The 24366-nt window shown below is 41.8% G+C and overlaps 1 protein-coding gene and 2 long non-coding RNA genes across 6 annotated transcripts; 2 read left to right on the forward strand and 1 right to left on the reverse strand.

The window, feature by feature from the left end:
* Positions 1–883: 883 nt before the first annotated feature.
* On the reverse strand, positions 884–16134 carry tbx16l (T-box transcription factor 16, like). 2 transcript variants are annotated; one of them, XM_035780241.2, is made up of 8 exons: positions 15732–16134; positions 8163–8265; positions 7779–7943; positions 6680–6826; positions 4242–4312; positions 3856–3932; positions 3067–3328; positions 884–2879 (listed from the first exon to the last, which is right to left on the reverse strand). In XM_035780241.2, the coding sequence occupies exons 1-8, from the start codon at positions 15926–15928 to the stop codon at positions 2192–2194; spliced, it is 1710 nt and encodes a 569-aa protein (XP_035636134.2). In that variant the 5' UTR covers positions 15929–16134; the 3' UTR covers positions 884–2191. The 2 variants fall into 2 exon arrangements, with proteins under 2 accessions (XP_035636134.2, XP_035636135.1); XM_035780242.2 differs by lacking the exon at positions 15732–16134 and adding an exon at positions 12851–13387.
* A 5789-nt stretch (positions 16135–21923) lies between these two features.
* On the forward strand, positions 21924–23134 carry LOC118390067 (uncharacterized). Its single transcript, XR_004826904.2, has 2 exons — positions 21924–22059; positions 22567–23134. It is a non-coding gene; the product is annotated as an uncharacterized LOC118390067 (long non-coding RNA).
* Positions 23135–23658: 524 nt separating this feature from the next.
* LOC127906156 (uncharacterized) lies at positions 23659–24253 on the forward strand. 3 transcript variants are annotated; one of them, XR_008060480.1, is made up of 4 exons: positions 23659–23699; positions 23748–23939; positions 23988–24083; positions 24132–24253. It is a non-coding gene; the product is annotated as an uncharacterized LOC127906156 (long non-coding RNA). The 3 variants fall into 3 exon arrangements; XR_008060482.1 differs by having other exon boundaries at positions 23659–23675; XR_008060481.1 differs by having other exon boundaries at positions 23988–24133.
* Positions 24254–24366: the final 113 nt, after the last annotated feature.

Here is a 24366-nt window from a genome sequence, read left to right on the forward strand (position 1 = left end):
AGATTTACATCTTAGACCAGACCGTAACATTTTGAAGTGATATTATTATTATTATATTATTATAAATTGTGTGATACAGTACTGGAAACCAGAATGCAACCTGTATTCTGTTTGATGAAATGTCTGGTTTGAATTGTATAAAGTTGGAAATGTTGAACAGGGCCTTAGGCATGGGTGGACACAGGTCCACCCATTGGGGAGCCAGGCCCAAAAACAAAACAGAAATTATACAATATGCCCCATCCATATTTCTGCAGGCCCATCCACCAACTCATTTCTTTCTATGCCCCTTATGTTGTGGGGTAATGTTCTATCTAAACATACTGAAGTCTTTCCCTGATCAAAATGTGTTTTTGTTCAGCTGAAAAACATTTTGTGCCAATGTTCTTTTTAAAAAATGGCATTGTGTATTATGGATAGTGTCATTTGATTTCAGCGGAGTAGAAGCAGCTTTCAGTTCAGGTAAATCTAACTTTCGGATCTAGAATGTAGTTGAAGACCAAACATTGTATGCCTTTAACTGTTATCTTTATCTATAGAGTATATACAGTGCATTCGGAAAGTATTCAGACTCCTTGACTTATTCCACATTTGACTTTTCCTTCCAGAAGGATATCTCTGCAGCACTCCACCAATCAGACCTTTATGGTTATGTCCAGACGGAAGCCACTCAGTAAAAGGCACATGACATCCCGCTTGGAGTTTGCCAAAAGTTAGCTATCAGACCATGAGACACAAGATTCGCCGGTCTGATGAAACCAAGATTAAACTCTTTGTCCTGAATGACAAGCGTCAAGTCTGGAGGGAACCTGGCACCATCCCTACTGTGAAGCATGTTTTTCAGCGGCAGAAACTGGGAGACTAGTTAGGGTCGAGGGAAAAATGAACAGAGCAAAGTACAAAGCGATCCTTGATGAAAATCTGCTCCAGAGTGCTCAGGACCTCAGACCTCAGGTTCACCTTCCAATAGGACAATGACCGTAAGCACACAGCCAAGACAACGCAGGAGTGGCTTCGGGACTAGTCTCTGAATGTCCTTGAGTGGCCCAGCCAGAGCTCGGACTTGAACGCGATCGAAAATCCCTGGAGAGATCTGAAAACAGATGTGCAGCGACGCTCCCCATTCAACCTGTCAGAGCTTGAGAGGATCTACAGAGAAGAATGGGAGAAACTCCCCAAGTACAGGTGTGCTAAGCTTGTAGCGTCCATACATAAGAAGACTCGAGGCAGTAATCGCTGCCAAAGGTGTTTCAACAAAGTACCGAGTAAAGGGTCTGAATGCTTAAGTAAATGTGATATTTCAGTTTTTATTGTTGTAAATTTGCACACATGTATAACCGGGTCTGAATACTTTCAGAATACAGTGTATTTATATTTAAAAAAAGATTGCACATTATTGAAATATACAATATCTATTCAAACTTAATAAATGTGTTTATGTGAATTTGTCTATTTTGGATTTATGTAGATTGTTACATTACATACTACTGGAAAACTGGTCCCAAATGGATATTTCAGCATGTGAACATGTGACCCTCATATCCTCCAGTCTTGCTGTTGCAAAGTATGATTCACTTCCCTGTAATAAATATTCTGCCACCTCATACAGTTTCCTCAGTATTCTTTCAGAGAATCAGTTACCAGTGGCCTGTTACATTATCCTCGTCCCATAACTCTTATGCTGTACGTGCTGTAGCCAACTTGTCTAGCATGACAACGACACATACAGTATGGATATGGCTAATGTTATCAGCCTTAACATCAAAACAAACAAAACTATTTTGTATGTTTGATTAACCACTGCCCTTCTGCATTCACATCTCACATATAATCTCACTCATTATTTACTGTTAATTACAATGTCCCAAGAAAGTGGGGAAACATGTTGATGGTTAAGACATGCAAATCTATTGCATAGTTGTTAGCTCCCCTTACAAATGATAAAACATCTAATGTCAGGGCAAAAGAGTCCCCAGTTCCTTATCCTAGCAAACCACTTCCCTATTTTACAACTGAAAAATATGGATTTTTTTTGCAATGTCTAACATAGCAAAGAGAAATTAACTATACATGAATCAATATTGCATATTAATTTGCCTCAAGTGTACCCAGGGATGTTGCTAGATGTCCACATGTGGGGGAAAATGTTCATGTCTACCTGACCTGTTGTGTTTACTGAACAAGAGATCACTTATAGGTTGAGTATAGGTGACTTACAGGAGGGCACTCTAGGGTCCACATAGTTGTCTCTTAGCAGCCCAGCAGAGCCAATCAAGCTGTTCTGGTGGTAGCGCATCATGTTGTGGAGAGGCAGGTACTCTGGCTCATCATCAGGTAGTGGTGGATTGGGCTGTGGTGGCCGGAGCTCCTTGTTCACCCCCAGCTCCAGGCCTCGCCTCTCATACTGGGTCTGGGCATAGAGCAGCTTCCCCTGGAGGCTCACTGAGTTGATCCCAAACCCTTCCCTGCTTTGGATCCTGTTGAGCATGTCGGTGAGGGACCAAGGGCTGCCGGACACCGAGGGGGAGGGGCTCTTCTCCAGGCTACGCAGGGCACTCTCAGTTAGGTGCATCCTGCTGACCTTTGGGGGCAGGGGGAGAGGGTAGTCAAACTCAGCCTGATGGGGCTGTGGCTGCTGCTGCTGAGGCTGGTGGTCTGATGTGTGGCTGTGGCTATGGGAGAGTTCTGGTGCTGGACCACTTGGACCTCCTCGGTGGTGAAGTGGGTGAGGCCCCACTGGTTTCCTGCTCTGCGCCTGGGGCCTTCTGAAGCCAACAGACCCTAGGTGGTGAGTCTGGCCCAGTGGAGGGTGTGGGAGGAAGAGAGGAGAAGCAACGTTTGATAAACCAGTATGCCTGGCTTCGTTATGCTGCCCAGGGCTGAAATAGAACAATAGAGTACAGTTTCAGAATATTAGCCTAGTTTTTATTTTTGTGTTTATTCAATAATCATACTATAGAAATACTGGACTGGTAAGAAGAAGCATTATGATTCTCGTTCACAATTCATTGCTGATGATTTGATTTAATACACTTTTAAGATTGAAAATGGCCTTGATCATCTGACCTGCCATAGTCCCTGGTAGTAAGTGTGTTGTATGTGTGGGTGTTGTGGGTCATTGTGTCCTGGACCCCCCATCCCTCCTGGCCACAGGGCAGGGCTGCAGCCGCAGCCCCCCAGTTCATGAAGGCAGAGATTAAGGGGTTATGTGCAGCAGAGAGAGACGTGATGTAATCAGTCCTGGATTCTGCTGCACCATAAGAATTCACTGAGCTAGAGCTTGAGACGATGACATCAGCCTCATCATCTGACTCCACTGGTCTGGATCCTACTGAAACAATGAGGACAGGACAGAAAAGAACAGGGCCCGTATTCATAAAGTGTCTCAGAAAAGGAGTGCTGATCTAGGATCCATGTAATCGTATTCATCATTATTAAATGGCAAACTGATCCTAGATCAGCACTCCAACTCTGAGACACTATGAATACAGGCTCAGATGCTAGAACAGTAAGGAGAGAAGATGCATGGAGATTCCTTCACCTTCTACTTCGACAAACTCTTTAAAATATCCTAAAAATGAACTTTAGAGGACGGGTATAGAATGACTACGTAGATAGCCTACTACAGTCTTTGGATGGTCTCAAAATGAAATAATGACACCTGCTGGCTATTTTCTTGAGCAGTTTTCTTTTCCCATGTTAGGAAAGATCAATAGACAGCTGGCTTGACTTTCATAGCTAGATTTTTCATAGTATGAAATAGAAATACGTTCTTTAGAAATTAGGTGTAATGTTTACAATTTTCTTTACAGATGTTTGAATAAACTCTGTTATTAACTCTGTATGTGACTATACCATTTGAAGATTTCAATTCCATCTGGAGTTGTCTTTCATTTAGTTTTTCGGAGCTCTGACCTTCCTTTTCTCTGAACCTACAGAGAGAAACTATTGTCATTATTCACAGTTTCTTATGAACATGATAGTGATGTTTACCAGTAAAATGGAAAAGAACATGTCACTTAATTGATCAGTGAGTCGACTAAATACTATTCCAATTCTGCACAATCATCATGTCTTCCACTGAGCAAACAATTCAACCGTTTACCAAGAGGAACATATTGGGGACGATATAATTGACAAACACATTTGATAGTTATTCTGAGTCATACTGGGAGGAGTATTGTATCACTTTCAAGTGAGTTGCTGTTCATGTTTCAAGCTACTAGAAGGCTGTCTCTCACCTTTTTCTGTTCAGCCCATTGTCACGAAATCCTTTTGCAAAGGGGTTGTTGTCTATCTTGAGCTTTGTTATCTGTTGGGTAAATTAGCACGTCTCATTTATTATAAACTCAGCAAAATAAAATAGACGTCCTCTCACTGTCAACTGCGTTTACTTTCAGCAAACTTAACATGTGTAAATATTTGTATGAACATAACAAGATTCAAGAACTGAGACATAAACTGAACAAGTTCCACAGACATGTGACTAACAGAAATTGAATTATGTGTCTCTGAAAGAAGGGAGGGTCAAAATCAAAAGTAACAGTCAGTATCTGGTGTGGCCACCAGCTGCATTAAGTACTGCAGTGCATCTCCTCCTCATGGACTGCACCAGATTTACCAGTTCCTGCTGTGAGATGTTACCCCACCAAGGCATCTGCAAGTTCCCGGACATTTCTGGGGGAATGGCCCTAGCCCTCACCCTCTGATCCAACAGGTCCCAGACGTGCTCAATGGGATTGAGATCTGGGCTCTTCGCTGTCCATGGCAGAACACTGACATTCCTGTCTTGCAGGAAATCACACACAGAATGAGCTATATGGCTGGTGGCATTGTCATGCTGGAGGGTCATGTAAGGATGAGCCTGCAGGAAGGGTACCACATGAGGGAGGAGGATGTCTTCCCTGTAACGCAAAGCGTTGAGATTGACTGCAAATGACAACAAGCTCAGTCCGATGATGCTGTGACACACCACCCGAGACCATGACGGACCCTCCACCTCCAAATCGATCCCGCTCAAGAGTACAGGCCTCGGTGTAACGCTCAGTCCTTCAACAATAAACACGAATCCGATCATCACCCCTGGTGAGACAAAACCGCGACTCGTCAGAGAAGAGCACTTTTTGCCAGTCCTGTCTGGTCCAGCGACGGTGGGTTTGTGCCCATTGTTGCTGGTGATGTCTGGTGAGGACATGCCTTACAACAGGCCTAAAAGCCCTCAGTCCAGCCTCTCTCAGCCTATTGCAGACAGTCTGAGAACTGATGGAGGGATTGTGCGTTCCTGGTGTAACTCAGGCAGTTGTTGTTGCCATCCTGTACCTGCCCCGCATGTGTGATGTTCGTATGTACCGATCCTGTGGGGGTGTTGTTACACGTGGTCTGCCTCTGCGAGGACGATCAGCTGTCCCCCTGTAGCGCTGTCTTAGGCGTCTCACAGTATGGACATTGCAATTTATTGCCCTGGCCACATCTGCAGTCCTCATGCTTCCTTGCAGCATGCCTAAGGCACTTCACACAGATGGGCAGGGACCCTGGGCATCAGTCTTTTGCTGTTTCTCAGAGTCAGTAGAAAGGCCTCTTTAGTGTCCTAAGTTTTCATAACTGTGACCTTAATTGCCTACCGTCTGTAAGCTGTTAGTGTCTTAACGACTGTTCCACAGGTGCATGTTCATTAATTGTTTATGGTTCTTTGAACAAGCATGGGAAACAGTGTTTAAACCCTTTACAATGAAGATCTGTGAAGTTATTTGGATTTTTACGAATTATCTTTGAAAGACAGGATCCTGAAAAAGGGACATTTCTTTTTTTGCTGAGTTTAGTACTGCACACCACAGGAGGTTGGTAAGCTACTTAATTGGGAAGAATGGGCTCGTTCTAATGCCTGGAGCGGAATCAGTGGAATGATATCAAATGCAGCAAACAAATAAAATAGCACCTGCACCGAATACAACCTTACCGTGAAATGCTTACTTACAAGGTCTTAACCAACAATGCAGTTCAAGGAATAGAGTTAAGAAAACATTTACAAATGACAACGATACATTTTTAAAGTTACAACGTTACATTTTGACAACGTTACATGTTTTAAATAAAGTTACAATTTTTATAAAAAATAACACAATAAAATAACAATAACAAGGCTATATACAGGAGGTACCATTACCAAGTCAATGTGTGGAGGTGCAGGTTATTCGAGGTAATTTGTACATGTAGGTAGGGGTAAAGATAATAAACAGCGAGTGGGGGGATGGGGTGTCAATGTAAATAGTCCGGGTGGCCATTTGATTAATTGTTCAGCAGTCTTATGTTTTATGGGTAGAAGCTGTTAAGGAGCCTTTTGGGCCAAGACTTGGCTCTCCAGTACCGTTTGCCGTGCAATAGCAGAGAGAACATTCTATGACTTGGGTGACTGGAGTCTTTGAAAATGTTTTGGGCTTTTCAGGTGTTTGATGCCATTCCATGTGCTCCATTCCAGCTATTATTATTAGCCGTTCTCCCCTCAGCAGACTCCTGTGCTGTACACATCTCATATTATGCACTCTTGAAGCAGCATTTGACGTTCCAGACTTTACATGCATTGTCCAGATTCAACCTCCAGAGAGCACTCTAATCAACACAATTGGATTAGAGCTGTTCCAATATCTCCTTCTTGGAGAATCCCAAGGTGTCCTGGTCTTACCTCTGAGTTCTGGTAGGCAGTGACAGCTATGAAGGCTGCCTCAGGGAAGGTAAAGCGCAGGTAGCCCCCTGACAGAGGGTTGTAGGGGTCTGGAGATTGGACGATGTGCAGACGGGGCTGGTACTTATGCATGGAGTGAAGAACCACCTGCAGAACATATGATGATACCTGTTACTACTATGCCTGTCAACACATACTCTCCATCTCATCTTACATCAGGGTTCTCCAACTGGCGGTCCGTGGGCCAAATGGTTTAATTTGGCCCCCAAAATCTCTGCAACAAAATGAATATACAATACCAGTCAAAGGTTTGGACACACCTACTAATTCAAGGGCTTTTCTTTATTTGTACTATTTTCTACATAGTAGAACAATAGTGAAGACATCAAATCTATGAAATAACACATGGAATCATGTAGTAACCAAAAATGTCTTAAACATATCAAAATATATTTTATATTTGAGATTCTTCAAAGTAGCCACCCTTTGCCTTGATGACAGCTTTGCACAGACAGCTTTTTGTATACAAATGTAAGCAAGGTGTAAAGATCTGGGTGTCGCTGGTGCAGAGGAGTCAGGCGCAGGACAGCAGAGATGAGTAACACAAGGAACTTTACTAAAAATGTCCAAATACATGAAGTAAGCCCACAAACATCGGACCAAACTTACAATAAAACAATCACGCACAAAAACCATGGGGATAACAGAGGGTTAACAAGCAAGTATAGTTTAGAGAATCATTGTACCATCTAAACTGCTGTGAAATATATTGTACATAACCAAAAATATTGTACTTTTAGCTGTTTGAAGCTGGTGTACAAAACTGAAAGTAAAAGACACAAAAATGTCACTTAACCACAGTAAGCATAGAAACACAGCACATAGAACAGATCTAACGCTTCTTAGACTTGTTTTTAAACATGAATGACAGATCTATAACTCACATTTCTATGAGAATTTGGTTGGGTTGCCCAAAAAGGTGCATGTTCCAGGTTTAAGTAACATTCAGTGACTATCAGCTCTTTTGCAACAGTGTCATGGTGACATGACACTTTTAATGTCATAAAATGTGCCATGGTCCTTCCATGCCAAGCCTTACCAGGCCACTGGAGTTGAGGGTGTTGTTGGTGAGTTTGAGCTTGTGGAACGAGACGGGGTATTGCATCCACCTCTCCCCCAGGGAGGGAGAGTCTGGGTGGATGAAGAAGCGGTTGGGAAGATGTGACTCGGTCATACCACTCACTTCCCAGCGATCCCTGCTCCACTGCACAGGACAGAGGTACAGTTTAGTGTCTAAACACATTGATAACCAGCATCTTCTGCAGTTTTGAATCTAACATATTTTTCTAAAGCTTATCAATCTAAACACAAACACTAATCTACAACTTTAGTGTGTGTTTGTGTGTGTGTGTTGTGGTAGCAATAGATAACAAAAAATGTAAATAAACAGTAGCATAATGCTGGGAGGGGTAGGGTGAGGTACCTTGTATTTGTCGTCATCAAACGAGACCATGTCCATCATCAACACATACTTAGCCTGAGGATTCAACCCTGTCACAGTGACTCTGCAGCTCGGAAACATACGCCTATAAAATACAATCAGGTGGGAAGTTTGAACAATATTGAACCATCCGGTTAGGAGAGACCAGGGCACAAAGTAACACAGGGCACAAAGTAACAACGAAACTCAAACTAGAAACCAAGTAGCAAGCTGAATGATGTTATTCAATGTGCTAATGCTTGGTTAGTGTGTCTACATGCCTTGTAACTTTTGCTAGAATCCATACATTTTTCAAGCAGAATTGTCAATATTCTTACCGCCTCTCTTTTTTTAATATATAATTTTTATCAGTGAGAAGAGGTCTGTTGATTGGCTGATGACAATAATTACTGTTGTATTTTCTCACAAACTCAGATTAAACTCAGATTTGTAGTGGGGGCAAATTTGAACATTTATCACAATTAACCCCTTATCTAAAATGCAATGGTATTTTATATCGTATTTAGAAATATTCACATGGGAAAAAATGGGGGGAAAAAGGCAGTTCTTTATATCAAGTTTGCAATTACAACTAAGAAAATACCTTAGAAAAATTGAAGGATAAAAATCATAGTTTTGAATGTGAAAAGTATCCTATCTATAATATATACATTTTGGTTACTCTGTTTTTGGTCAATATGACATGCCTAAAAGATCAAATATACATGTATTTTAGTCAATGTAGTGAAATGTCATCCAAATATAAGCTTCAAGTCAGAAAATGTTTCAATTACCCCTCATTTTTATCATTGAAAACAGTGTTACATTTAACCCTGCAGCCTGTTACAATGAACCCCGCCAAAGGGTGTCATGCACCCCAAAAATCTGATGGAGCACAAGGTACGTGAGGATGCCTGGGAGTGGTCCGTAGTGGGGCTATGCCCCCCATCTGTAAATTGGAGAATTTAGCATTATTCAAACACCTAAAACAGATTTTTCCTGCAATCTAGAGACATCATTATGCTTAATTCTGTGTCAAAGAAATATGTATATTTTTCTGCATATGTAAGCATACCTCTTGAGCTGTCTGTATCCTCCTGACTGGTGTGTTTTTTTAAAGAAACTAAATATGCTTCTCTGCATCTCTGCTAAAATATGGATAAACGATTGAAAGGAACGTCTTATTCAGTATACTTAGTTATTGCTTGCTTTTCTAAAGTCTACCAAACTTGCCAGTAGGTATGCCAGCTAAGGTAGTTAGACTTGATTGATAGCCTGTCAATTTCTCGCATGGAATAGCCTTAATTTCTCAGAACAAGTATAGACTGATGAGTTTCACAAAGAAAGTCTTTGTTTCTGGCCATTTTGAGCCTGGAATCAAACCCACAAATGCTGATGCTCCAAATACTCAACTAGTCTAAAGGACAGTTGTATTGCTTCTTAAATCAACACAAGTTTTCAGCTGTGCTAACATGTTTGCAAAATGGTTATCTAATGATCATTTAGCATTTGGATTAGTTTACACAACGTGCCATTGGAACACGGGGGTGATGGTTGCTGATAATGGGCCTCTGTAAGCATACAGTATGTAGACATTCCATTAAAAATCAGTCGTTTCCAGCTATAATAGTCATTTACAACATTAACATTGTCTACACTGTATTTCTGATCAATTTGATGTTATTTTAATAGACAAAAAATGTGCTTTTATTTAAAAAACAAGGGAATTTCTAAGTGATCCCAAACGTTTGAACTGTAGTGTATAATAACATAAAATTGATCAGAAATACAGTGTAGACAATGTTTTGTTCCTGAACATTTTTTATGAACTTTTTTATCCACAGAAAAATGTTGGCATCTGGTTGCTAGGCAACCATTTTTTGTTTGTCCAGATGAAAAACCAGTCTAACAAATGCACTGAGGTACTAACGTTCAAGAAGTTGCTAGCTCACCTCTAAATTCTCAAAGTATATTCCAACCACAAAAAAAGTTTTAATCCTCAAAATACAACAACTTGCCTAGCTAACAGCTAAATGTAGTTTTATATTTACATTTACATTTATATATATTTTTATAAATTCTAATTATATTTTTGACACTCCACATGTTGTCATGGACAATATTAATGCTATTTCCAAAAACCAATAGTATCTCCGCCATAAATTAGTAGGGTATATTGTCAGGTTCAGGTGCTAGTCGGACATATGACACCCGGACATTACTGACAAACTGGTTGAACGTGGCCAGTGTATAACTAAAACCAATTAGCAAGTTGGAAATTTCAGAGTTTCCAAGTTCCGACAAGCACTGCTGCATATGTTGGTCACAGATACCTTTAAAAAATGGTGGGGGAGTGGATCAGAAAACCAGCTAGTATCTGTTGTGACCACCATGTACCTCATGCAGCGCAACACATCTCATTCGCATAGAGTTGATCAGGCTGTTGATTGTGGCCTGTGAAATGTTATCCAACTCCTCTTCAATGGCTTTGTCAAGTTGCTGCATATTGGCGGGAACTGGAACACCCTGTCTGTTGAGTATGCAAGCCATGGAAGAACTGGGACATTTAAATCTTCCAAGAATTGTGTACAGATCCTTGCATCATGGGGCTGAGCATTTTCATGTTGAAATATTAGGTGATGGTGGAGGATGAATGGCACGAATGGGACTAAGGATCTTATCACGGTATCTCTGTGCATTCAAATTGCCATCGATAAAATGCAATTGCGTTCATTGTCCGCAGTTTATACCTGCCCATAGCATAATCCCACCGCGACCATGGGCACTCTGTTCACAACATTGACATCAGCAAACTGCTCACCCACACATCGCCATGCACGCTGTCTGCCATCTGCCCGGTACAGTTGAAACCAGTATTCATCTGTGACGAGCACACTTCTCCAACATGCCAGTGGCCATCAAAGGTGAGCAGTTGCCCACTGAACTTGGTTACGACGCCGAACTGCAGTCAGGTCAAGACTCTGGTGAGGACGACGAGGACGTAGATGAGCTTTCGTGAGATTGTTTCTGACAGTTTGTGCAGAAATTCTTCTGTTGTGCAAACTCAGTTTCATCAGCTGTCCGGGTGGCTGGGCTCAAACGATTCCGCAGGTGAAGTAGCCAGATGTGGACATCCTGGGCTGCTGTGGTTACATGTGGTCTGCGGTTGTGAGGCTGGTTGGTCGTACTGCCAAATTCTGGAAGCGGCTTATCGTAGCAAAATTAACATTCAGTTCTCTGGCAACAGATCCGGTGGACATTCCTGCAGTCAGCATGCCAATAGCACGCTCCCTCAAAACTTGAGACATCTGTGGCATCGTGTTGTGACACAAAACTACACATTTTAGAGTGGCCTTTTATTGTACCCATCACAAGGTGTACCTGTGTAATAATCATACTGTTTAAGGTGGAAGAAGGTGAGGACCAAGGTGCAGTGTGGTACGTGTTCATACTTTTAATAATGGAACTAAACACAGAGAACAACCAAAACAGTTCTGTCTGGTGCAGACACAAAAACAGAACACCCACAACCAAAATGGGAAAAACAGGCTACCTAAGTATGATTCTCAATCAGAGACAAAGAACGACACCTGCCTCTGATTGAGAACCATACTAGGCCAAACACATAGAAATATAACAGAAAAAATAACATAGACTACCCACCCCAACTCACGCCCTGACCAACCTAACACAAAGACATAAAAAATGAACTAAGGTCAGAAACTGACACAAATAAGCTTTTTGTGTGTATGGAACATTTCTGGGATCTTTTATTTCAGCTCATGAAACATGGGACCAACACTTTACATGTTGCGTTTCTATTTTTGTTAAGTGTAGTAACCGCAGTCGGCAGATAGACATTGGAAAGGCCAGTCTGTAATGGGTCCGCATTCAAACGACCACCCCTCATCACTGTCAAACGCTCCCTAAAACACTAGAGCGAACAGGCCTTTCTAATCAACCTGGCCCGGGTATCCTGGAAGGAAATTGACCTCATTCCATCAGTAGAGGATGCCTGGTTATTCTTTAAAGTGCTTTCCTCCCCATCTTAAATAAGCATGTCCCATTTCAAAAAATGTAGAACTAAGAGATATTGGTTAGGAACCAATATACACAGGCAGTTAGGAAATCTAAGGCTAGCTTTTTCAAACTGAAATTTGCATCCTGTAGCACACACTTCAAAAAGTTCTGGGACACTTTAAAGTCCATGGAGAATAAGAGCACCACTTCCCATCTGCCCACTGCGTTGAGGCTAGGAAACACTGTCACCACCAATAAATCTATGATAATCGAGAATTTCAATAAACATTTTTCTACAGCTGGCCATGCCTTCCACCTGGCTACCCCTACCCCGGTCAACAGCTCTGCTGTCATGCCCTGACCTTAGAGAGCCGCTTTATTTCTCTATTTGGTTAGGTCAGGGTGTGATGTGGGGTGGGCACTCTATGTTTTGTTTTCTATGTTTCTTTATTTCTATGTTTTGGCCGGGTATGGTTCTCAATCAGGGACAGCTGTCTATCATTGTCTCTGATTGGGAATCATACTTAGGTAGCCCTTTTTCCCCTCCTTTCAGTGTGGGTAGTTATCTATGTTAGTGACACTATAGCCCTGTTAGCTATAGCTGCACGGTTGTTTATTTGTTTGTTGTTTTGTTGGCAACATTTTAAATAAAAAGGAAAATGTACACTCACCACGCTGCACTTTGGTCCACTTATTCCTTCCAGGAAGATGGCCGTGACATCTGCACCCCCCACAGCAACTTGCCCAGGCCTCCCCCATTTCTCCTTCACCCAAATCCAGATAGCTGATGTTCTTAAAGAGCTGCAAAATATGGATCCCTACAAATCAGCTGGGCTAAACAATCTGGACCCTCTCTTTCTAAACTTTTCCTCCGCAATTGTTGCAACCCTTATGACTAGCCTGTTCAAACTTTCTTTCGTATCATCTGAGATCCCTAAAGATTGGAAAGCTGCCACGGTCATCACCCTCTTCAAATGGGGAGACACTCTAGACCCAAACTGTTACAGACCTATATCTATCCTACCCTGCCTTTCTAAAATCTTCGAAAGCCAAGTTAACAAACAGATCACAGATCACACAATTTCGAATCCCACCACACCTTCTCTGCTATGCCATCTGGTTTCTGAGCGGGTCATGGGTGCACCTCAGACACACTCAAGGTCCTAAACGATATCATAACCGCCATCGATAAAAGACAATACTGTGCAGCCGTCTTCATCGGCCTGGCCAAGGCTTTCGATTTTTCTGGCACAATATTTGTATCATATTTCAACAAAATTGAAATAAATATGTATGATGCACGTGGGAGGTGTCGGGTGACACGGTTTGGGGTGAGGACAGAGGTGGGGGCGACAACTTAGCCCAGTTACTGTGGAAACAGGCTCCCCAGTTAGGGTGGGGGACCAAGGGGGTGTGTGTGAGTGGTCGGGTTGATCCTACAGATAAAGACGTAAGCAGACCTATCTGGGCGGCACCATTGAGGTGCCTGGTGTCCCTCCAACTCCGTATCAGCAAAGAGTTGGAGGGACACCAGGCACCAGGGAAATAAATGGAGATTTCTGGTTTCAGAGCTGGTCATGGGTGCACCTCAGCCACGCTCAAGGTCATAAACGATATCTTAACCGCCATCGATAAGAAACAATACTGTGCAGCCGTATTCATTGACCTGGCCAAGGCTTTCGACTCTGTCAACCACCGCATTCTTCTCGGCAGACTCAACAACCTGGTTTCTCAAATGACTGCCTCGCCTGGTGCACCAACTACTTCTCAGATAGAGTTCAGTATGTCAAGGGCCTGTTGTCCAGACCTCTGACAACCTGGCAGTCTCTATAGGGGTGCCACAGGGTTCTATACTCGGGCTGACTCTTTTCTCTGTGTACATCAATGATGTCGCTCTTGCTACTGGTGATTGTCTGATCCACCTCTACGCAAAACGACACCATTCTGTATACTTCTGGCCCTTCTTTGGACACTGTGGTAACAAACCTCCAGACGAGCTTCAATGCCATACAACACTCCTTCCGTGGCCTCCAACTCTTCAACCAATCGCTGCCCGCACCCGCCCGCCCGACTTCTCTGGACGGTTCTGACTTAGAATATGTGGACAACTACAAATACCTTGGTGTCTGGTTTGACTGTAAACTCTCCTTCCAGACTCACATTAAGCATCTCCAATCCAAAAATTAAATCTAGAATCGGCTTCCTATTCTGCAACAAAGCATCCTTTACTAATGCTGCCAAACATACCCTCATAAAACGGACTATCCTACCGATCCTTGATTTCGGCGATGTCATTTACAAAATAGCCTCCACTGGCTCCAGATCATCTATAAGTCTTTGCTAGGTAAAGCCCCACCTTATCTCAGCTCACTGGTCACCATAGTAGCACCCACCCGTAGCACGTGCTCCAGCGGGTATATTTCACTGGCCATCCCCAAAGCCAACTCCTTATTTGGACTCCTTTCCATCCAGTTCTCTGCTGCCAATGACTGGAACGAATTGCAAAAATCACTGAAGCTGGAGTCTTATATCTCCCTCATCATCAGCTGTCAGAGCAGCTTATCGATCATTGCACCTGTACACAGCACATCTGTAAATAGCCCACTATAGGGCTATTGTAATTATTTTGCCGCTATGGCCTATTTATTGCCTTACCTCCCTAATCTTACTACATTAAGAATACCTCTTCCCCGTATTGTTATTTTTTTGCTCCTTTGCACCCCAGTATCTCTATTTGCACATTCATCTTATTGCACTATCTATCACTCCAGTATTTAATTGCTAAATTGTAATTATTTCGCCGCTATGGCCTATTTATTACCTTACCTCCCTAATCTTACTACATTTGCACACACTGTATTGATTTTTTCTCTTGTGTTATTGACTGTACTTTTGTTTATTCCATGTGTAACTCTGTGTTGTTTGTGTCGCACCGCTTTGTTTTATCTTGGCAATGTCGCAGTTGTAAATGAGAACTTGTTCTCAACTGGCCTACCTGATTAAATAAATGTGAAATAAAAATAATAAATAAATAAAAGTCTCTTTGGCAGTGACAGGGAGTGGAACTTCAGCTGAAGAAACTGGTACTCAGACTACTCTTGCGCCGCCTACAGGGTTAAGTGTACATTTTGACTTCTGACACTTTCTGTTGACTTTTGTAAAGGACTGGTATGTCCTAGAAAGGTAGTTACAGTGGGTAATGGTAGTATGTTGTTTGTATACACTATTATTAATAACTCAAATAATATTTTCATAAATAAGCAAAAGACTGAAAGTGTTACTTTGTGCACCATACTACTGTCGGTTATTCAATTTCATAAAAAATAGTGGTTCTTCGCATTGTCAACCTTGAGAAGAAATGTCTACTTTATAAACAGAATGACTCTGAGACTAGGCCTATGTGCCAAAACAGTCACCAAATAGAAATTACATTATTTTAGGCTATCATATTTAATTAATTTCTAATGTTTCTATCACTCATGTTTCATATTCTTGACAAGCGGTTATTATGAAGGCCTATGGCTACCGCTATTTATCATCCACACATCCTACCTTCCTGTTTTGGTGATGAGCATCTCAGTTCCTATATCGCCAAATTGTTCCCATAGCTCGCGACCCTGGAGCGACACCCGGACTTGAAGAGCTGAAAGCTCGGGTTCACACCCGACTTTACCGCTACTGTTCCAAGACTGGCCCCGCAGAACCGCATCTTTACAATCTAGTAGAAGGTATTTATTTGCGTCATTCATAGCCTATATTCGAGTTATGTTTTTATTCCACAAACCTATGACAATAGACTACATAAATAGCTAACCACTGGGCACACAGTGGTTGAATGAATCAACGTTGTTTCCACATCATTTCAATGACATTATGTTAGATGTTGAATTGACGTCTGTGCCCAGTGGGATAGGCTACCCCTCTCAATAGGAAAGAGCAAAAACTGTATTGTTAGGCTCAATTAGGATTTTTAAACACTGTAATGCAACGTTTCCAATAACATTTGGTCATGTTGTCTATCCATTAAACACAAACCTACCTGGTGGACAATAGCCATAGTTCCTGGGCTGAGAGTTGAGTGGGTAGTCACCACACAGCAGCCTCTCCTCATGCAGATACATGGCCTTGGAGCTCCAGTCAGTGCTCTTGTTGTTAATTCCTCTCTGATTTACTCCAAACTCGAACTCAGTGATATGCACTTGAGATGTGATTAGGACAGCTATCCCCTATACTTTCCCCTCCCATATGGAAGAAGACAGAGGTGTGTATGTGTGTGTGTTAAGTGTTGGAACATCAATCAGAACCCCACTTTGATCTTTACACAGTTTAGAGTAGCCTACATGTTGTTGTGTGAAAAGAGGGGAGCAGGGAGGGGGAGGTTGGTGTTCCCTCAACTCCCATGCCAGGTGCTAATCACCTGGGCAGTTTGGCAGTTTGGCCGGCCATTACTACAGGAAGCTGGACCTGGCTCCTTTATTATACTGGCTGACCAGACAGACACAGGACAGAAGGCAGGGGAGTGTCAATGCAGAGGTGTGTGTCGAGTGACACCTTGCTCCCTAAGTAACAACCTCCAGTCCACTGGAATTCTGCTCTACAGGGATGGCCTGGCTCTTTGAGATGTGGCTTGGTTATGATAAATACCATTATGATACCAAAAATATCTAAACACTTCTGAGCTTCTCTAATGTAGTAAATGCTGTCACAAAAATATATATTTGTCTTTGGTCTTCAAGGCAAGAGGGTGAAATTATTAATGTGGTTGTATGATTAAATAATATTTTAAATTATCATTAGGAATGGATAAATCATTCTACATATGAAATACGTATTTGAGAGAACTTACAAATCTCTTATCCCAGCATATGAAGAGGGCCTACACAGAACTTGTATGGACTGGAGACTCATGTTCTGCTCTTCTGCTCATATGTTATGTAGAGGTAAATCAGAACATTACAGAACATTTATATGTCTATAAAGCAAATTTAGTCTGATTTAGATGTGAAATGTGAAATTGCATTCTTACAAAGTAAAGCAAATGTATATTATCATTATGTTTAATTCCAAACTTAAATAAATTATGTTTTTGTCCTCCTGCTCTTCAATGTCTAACTGGCCGCAGAAATACATTTTGATTTGAATGCGCTGTAAAAAAAAAAAAAAAAAAAAAAAAATGTTATTTATATTTATTTCACCTTTATTTAACCAGGTAGGCAAGTTGAGAACAAGTTTGCATTTACAATTGCGACTTGGCCAAGATAAAGCAAAGCAGTTCGACACATACAACAACACAGAGTTACACATGGAGTAAAACAAACATACAGTCAATAATACACTAGAAAAATAAGTCTATATACGATGTGAGCAAATGAGGTGAGATAAGGGAGGTAAAGGCAAAAAAAAGGCCATGTTGGTGAAGTAAATACAATATAGCAAGTAAAACACTGGAATGGTAGATTTGCAGTGGAAGAATGTGCAAAGTAGAAATAGAAATAATGGGGTGCAAAGGAGCAAAATAAATAAATACAGTAGGAGAAGAGGTAGTTGTTTGGGCTAAATTATAGATGGGCTATGTACAGGTGCAGTAATCTGTGAGCTGCTCTGACAGCTGGTGCTTAAAGCTAGTCAGGGAGATAAGTGTTTCCAGCTTCAGAGATTTTTGTAGTTCGTTCCAGTCATTGGCAGCAGAGAACTGGAAGGAGAGGCGGCCAAAGTAAGAATTGGTTTTGGGGGTGACCAGAGAGATATACCTGCTGGAACGTGTGCTACAGATGGGTGCTGCTATGGTGACCAGTGAGCTGAGTTAAGGGGGGACTTTACCTAGCAGTGTCTTGTAGATGACCTGGAGCCAGTGGGTTTGGCGACGAGTATGAAGTGAGGGCCAGCCAACGAGAGCGTACAGGTCGCAGTGGTGGGTAGTATATGGGGCTTTTGTGACAAAACGGATGGCACTGTGATAGACTGCATCCAATGTGTAGGGTATTGGAGGCTATTTTGTAAATGACATCGCCCGAAGTCGAGGATCAGTAGGATGGTCAGTTTTACGAGGGTATGTTTGGCAGCATGAGTGAAGGATTCTTTGTTGCGAAATAGGAAGCCGATTCTAGATTTAACTTTGGATTGGAGATGTTTGATGTGAGTCTGGAAGGAGAGTTTACAGTCTAACCAGACACCTAGGTATTTGTAGTTGTCCACTTATTCTAAGTCAGAACCGTCCAGAGCAGTGATGCTGGACGGGCGGGCAGGTGCAGGCAGCGAACGGTTGAAGAGCATGCATTTAGTTTTACTTGTATTTAAGAGCAGTTCGAGGCCACGGAAGGAGAGTTGTATGGCATTGAAGCTCGTCTGGAGGGTTGTTAACACAGTGTCCAAAGAAGGGCCAGAAGTATACAGAATGGTGTCGTCTGCGTAGAGGTGGCAAGAGCAGCAAGAGCGACATCATTGATGTATACAGAGAAGAGAGTTGGCCCAAGAATTTAACCCTGTGGCACCCCCATAGAGACTGCCAGAGGCCTGGACAACAGGCCCTCCGATTTGACACACTGAACTCTATCAGAGAAGTAGTTGGTAAACCAGGCGAGGCAATCATTTGAGAAACAAAGGCTGTCGAGTCTGCCGATGAGGATGTGGTGATTGACAGAGTCGAAAGCCTTGGCCAGGTCAATGAATACGGCTGCACAGTATTGTTTCTTATCGATGGCGGTTAAGATATCGTTTATGACCTTGAGCGTGGCTGAGGTGCACCCATGACCAGCTCTGAAACCAGAAATCTCCATTTATTTCCCTGGTGCCTGGTGTCCCTCCAACTCTTTGCTGATACGGAGTTGGAGGGACACCAGGCACCTCAATGGTGCCGCCCAGATAGGCCTATCTGTAGGATCAACCCAACCACTCACACACACCCCCTTGGTCCCCCACCCTAACTGGGGAGCCTGTTTCCACAGTAACTGGGCTAAGTTGTCGCCCCCACCTCTGTCCTCACCCCAAACCGTGTCACCCGACACCTCCCACGTGCATCATACATATTTATTTCAATTTTGTTGAAATATGATACAAATATTGTGCCAGAAAAATGCCAACCACAATGAATGTTCCAGAAAGATGGTTGCAGTTATGTTTGATATGTAGATGATTCAAACCACTAACAATTACATCAAGAAGAGTCATTGCATAATATTCAGTTGAAATCAGCTGCTGATAGTTGGATACTCTTTCCTTTGTAGTCAACATCTAAAACACAATTGATTGCATTTGCCATGACGTGAACTATAACGTATTTGTTTGTAGTGGGGAAGAACTGTAAATTATTATACAGTACCAGTCAAAGGTTTGGACACACCTACTCATAACAGGGTTTTTCTTAATTTTGGAAAGAATACTCGGGGAGAAAAGGGTGTAGATTTACGTGCAGAGTGCGGCAGATGTTTATTAAGCCTTCGCAGAAGGCAGGAATCGTGGTCACAGGCAGGCAATGGTCAAACACAGGTAGGCAGTCAAAAACAAACAATACCTCACAACCATACAAACAGAAAGAACTGAACTAACTAGGGAAATGATGAGACCAGGTGAGAAACAATCACAGGTGAAAACAATGAACAAAATGAAAGACAGGGCTACGTTCCAGAACACAAAGAAACAGAGCTACGTTCAAGAACAAAGAAAAAGAACACAAGGTTGACTAAGAAAAGAAAAGCAGAATTCTACATTGTAGAATAATAGTGAAGACATCACAACTAGGAAATAACACATATCCAATCATGTTGTAACCAAAAAGTATTAAACAAATCAAAATATATGTGATATTTGAGATTCTTCAAAGTAGCCACCCTTTGCCTTGATGACAGGTTTGCACACTCTTGACATTTTCTCAACCAGCTTCAGCTGGAATGCTTTTCAATTAATAGGTGTGCCTTGTTAAAAGTTAATTTCTGAAATTTCTTTCCTTCTTAATGCATTGTGTTATGACAAGGTAGGGGTGCTATACAGAAGATAGCCCTATTTGGTAAAATACCAAGTACATATTATGGCAAGAACAGCTTAACTAAACGGAGAAACAACAGTCAATCATTACTTTAAGACATGAAGGTCAGTAAATCCGGAACATTTCAAGAACGTTGAACGTTTTTTCAAGTTCAGTCGCGAAAACCATCAAGCGCTATAATGAAACTGGCTCTCATGAGGACCGCCACAGGAAAGGAAGACCCCCAGTTACCTCTGCTGCAGAGGATAAGTTCATTAGAGTTAACTGCTCCTCAGAAATTGCAGCCCAAATAAATGCTTCACAGAGTTCAAGTAACAGACACATCTCAACATCAACTGTTCAGAGGAGGCTGCGTGAATCAGGCCTTCATGATCGAATTTCTGCAAAGAAACCACTACTAAAGGACACCAATACGAAGAAGAGACTTACTTCGGCCATGAAACATGAGCAATGGACATTAGACCGGTGGAAATCTGTCCTTAGGTCTGATGAATCCAAAGTTTTGATTTTTGGTTCCAACCGCTGTGTCTTTGTGAATGGATGATCTCCGCATGTGGGGTTCCCACCGTGAAGCATGGAGGAGGAGGTGTGATGGTGCTTTGCTGATGACACTGTCAGTGATTTGAATTCAAGGCACACTTAACCAGCATGGATACCACAGCATTCTGCATTGATACGTCATCCCATCTGGTTTGAGTTTGTTGGGACTATCATTTGTTTTTCAACAGGACAATGGTCCAAAATACACCCCCAGGCTGTATAATTGCTATTTGACCAAGGAAAGTGATGGAGTGCTGAATCAGATGACCTGGCCTCCACAGTCATCCGACCTCAACCCAATTGAGATGGTTTGGGATGAGTTGACAGCAGAGTGAAGAAAAAGGAGTCAACAAGTGCTCAGCATATGTGGGAACTCCTTCAAGACTGTTGGAAAAGCATTCCTCATAAAGCTGTCATTGTAAATAAGAATTTGTTCTTAACTGATTTGCCTAGTTAAATAAAGATTAAATAAAATAAAACATGAAAAGCTGTTTGAGAGAATGCCAAGAGTGTGCAAAGCTGTCATCAAGGCAAGGGTAAGGGGTGGCTACTTTGAAGAATCTAAAATATACAATATATTTGTTTCACACTTTTTTGTTACTACATGATTCCATATGTGTTATTTCATAGTTGTGATGTCTTCAATATTATTCTACAATGTAGAAAATAGTAAATATAATGAAAAACCCTGAAATTAGTAGGTGTGTCCAAACACATTTTTGAAAGATTTAAGACAGAAATGATTTCAGTTGGCTGTTTCTTAGGATGTCCACTTAAGGTCATAATGTTTAATTATTCAGTGACTTCAATAATCAGTTCAGTGGAGTTCATGTTTGAACAATAGGCAATGTTTGCTTGGGTGAGTTTGAATGTTGACAAAAGAGACAGACAATTTGTTAAACAAAACACCTTTTAAAATGGAAACTGGAAATAAATCTGCCAAAATAAGGCCAAAAAACTGGAGAAAAATATTTCTTAAGAAAAACTTGCTTTGGAATGGGTGTGTACGGGGGCATGGAGGGGTGTCAGACAAGATGTCAAACACCTGATGTTGCAAACCTGTTTGGGGTCTGATTAGAAGGGGTGGGGCACATCATTAGATCAGAGGCAAACAGGACAAGACCCAGAGTATGATAGATAAGGGGGCCACAGCTCTGATGTCATCACCATATGCAAATGAACTGGTGGCCTTAAAGGAGACCTTTGCGAGCTGTCATGAGTCTGTGAACAATGTGGTAGGGTTGGAGACGTGCTGGCTGTTGTAAACCAGAGCAGCGTGGTAATAGAAAACAACCAATGCCCTTAATTAACACTTTTTTCTTCAAGAGAGAGGACAACGCAGACAGACCAGACATAGAGGTGAGGTGAACATTTAAAGGCCCACTATGTGAAATGTACAGACGTTTTGATCACTTAACCCAGTCACACTAAACCTCTGAAGTTGTCAATTGGGCTTCATTTGAAGGGGATAATTAGGGGAGATAGCTGATGTATAGTGGTTTAGAGAAAGTCCTCTATTAAGATGCTCTGCAAGTGGTTTCTTTTAGTTAACTACAAGCAATTACAAAAATAATACTCATGTACATGGTATCGGTATATAATGCAATGTGGGACCTGAACTTGGTTAGTCTTGCAATAGGACTTCAATAGATTTGATTAAGAAATTGATGTGGATCATGCGTGAATTTGTTGTCTGAGAAAATATCATTCTGTAATATAGCATGCATATTGTATTCATTCCTTGGGTGGTTGACTTCTCAGAATATGTTATAACACATTGATAACATATTGACTCAACCCTGTTTCTGTTCATATTTGTTTGTGTATTTATTTAATATGTAATATCCATAATTCTCTCCCCAACAGATTTATTCATTTAGGCAATGTCATCATGGGACATTGTTCGTTAGTCTTGTATCCTGGACAGGATATCATCATATACTGTAAGTTCGTTATGGTGACACTACAGTATAGATGATGTACTATCCAGGGTCTCATTCCCCCGCCGGATACTATCACCACACACACAAGCTGTTGACGGTTGGAAGCTAGACGGTGGCAATCTAACCGTTACCATTACTGAGTTTTAGCAATGGTAAGGGTTCTATTGACACCTCTCAATGTCATAGCTACAATAGTACACACATGGACGGATGCTGCTGGCGGTTGGAAGCTAGAGGGTAGCACTCAAACCGAGTTTTAGTAATGGTAAGGGTTCTAATGCTGCTTCTCAATGTCATCTGGAGTTGCATTAAAGGAAACCTAAAACTGGTGGACTGGTCTCATCTTCCTTGCAAGAAGTCGCATTTGATTACAACACCTTAGTGATACCAAGAGCCAAAGTTGTGTTTAAGAGTTGATTTTGATAGTGTAAGATGTTTGTTGACTTGTGAAATAATGTTTAAAAATAAAAACCAAAGAATGACTATCAATATCTTGGTGTACATCTCACTCTGAATGTTAAATATTGTACCAAGGTTACCACCTCAATGCATTGACAGGTTACACATATGAAATTGTATGAAAGCATACATATTATTATTCTGTTTTTTATTTATCATTTCATATACTCCTTGCAGTGTACATCTTTTTAAAAGCAGTTGGTTTGTCTAATTGAAGATAACCTCTAGTATTCTGCACTAAACATACGGTTGTTAGGAGTGTAACTGCCAGGGTAATCAATGGAGAGCAGCTGTTTCTGTAGACAGAGAGAACTGAGACAGCCCTCTCTCTCCCCCCTCTTCTTCTCACAGTCTCACTCTCTCTCTTCATTGAGACACCCCAGCCCTCCCTCTCTTTATCAGCTCTCTCTCTTTGGCCTTGCTTTAGGCCACAGGGCACACACTTGTTTTTCATCAAGATAGCCTGGATAGTGACAGCCCATACAGCAAACTTACAGGGAGGGGGAGAAATGAACCAAATTACCATTATCTGACTGATTTTACAAGCAGGTTAGCTCTCCATTTTACCAGCAGGTTAGCACTCCATTTTACCAGCAGGTTAGCGCTCCATTTTACCAGCAGGTTAGCACTCTATTTTACCTGCAGGTTAGCGCTCCATTTTACCTGCAGGTTAGCGCTCCATTTTACCATCAGGTTAGCGCTCCATTTTACCTGCAGGTTAGCAATCTATTTTACCTGCAGGTTAGCACTCTATTTTACCAGCAGGTTAGCACTCTATTTTACCAGCAGGTTAGCACTCTATTTTACCAGCAGGTTAGCACTCTATTTTACCAGCAGGTTAGCAATCTATTTTACCTGCAGGTTAGCACTATATTTTACCAGCAGGTTAGCACTCTATTTTACCAGCAGGTTAGCACTCTATTTTACCAGCAGGTTAGCACTCTATTTTACCAGCAGGTTAGCACTCTATTTTACCAGCAGGTTAGCACTATATTTTACCAGCAGGTTAGCACTCTATTTTAGCAGCAGGTTAGCACTCTATTTTTTGTTTTGCTTTGAGAGAGAGAATAAGAAGGAAAGATAGAAAGAGATGTAGCGAGGAAAAAGATGAAATCAAGGCTTGAGGGGACAGCAATGCTATTGTCAGCTGACAGAAAGAGAGAAGAGTGAGGAGAGAGACAGGGGGTGGATAGCACAACAGGGACATTCGACAGACAGAACTTGACTGTGCTACTCCCAGTTCAATCATCACAGGGCCAGGTGA

Source organism: Oncorhynchus keta, chromosome 11 (assembly GCF_023373465.1).
Source record: "Oncorhynchus keta strain PuntledgeMale-10-30-2019 chromosome 11, Oket_V2, whole genome shotgun sequence".
NCBI lineage: Eukaryota > Metazoa > Chordata > Actinopteri > Salmoniformes > Salmonidae > Oncorhynchus > Oncorhynchus keta.

Excerpts from the sequence above, each read along its gene's own strand:
- tbx16l (XM_035780241.2), bottom strand. The coding sequence starts at position 15,928 with ATGAATGACGCAAATAAATACCTTCTACTAGATTGTAAAGATGCGGTT. Across the intron at positions 8,266-15,731 it reads CTCATCACCAAAACAGGAAG|GCGTATGTTTCCGAGCTGCA; the intron begins GTAGGATGTGTG and ends TGTATTTTATAG. Across the intron at positions 2,880-3,066 it reads ACTACCAGGGACTATGGCAG|CCCTGGGCAGCATAACGAAG; the intron begins GTCAGATGATCA and ends GTTCTATTTCAG.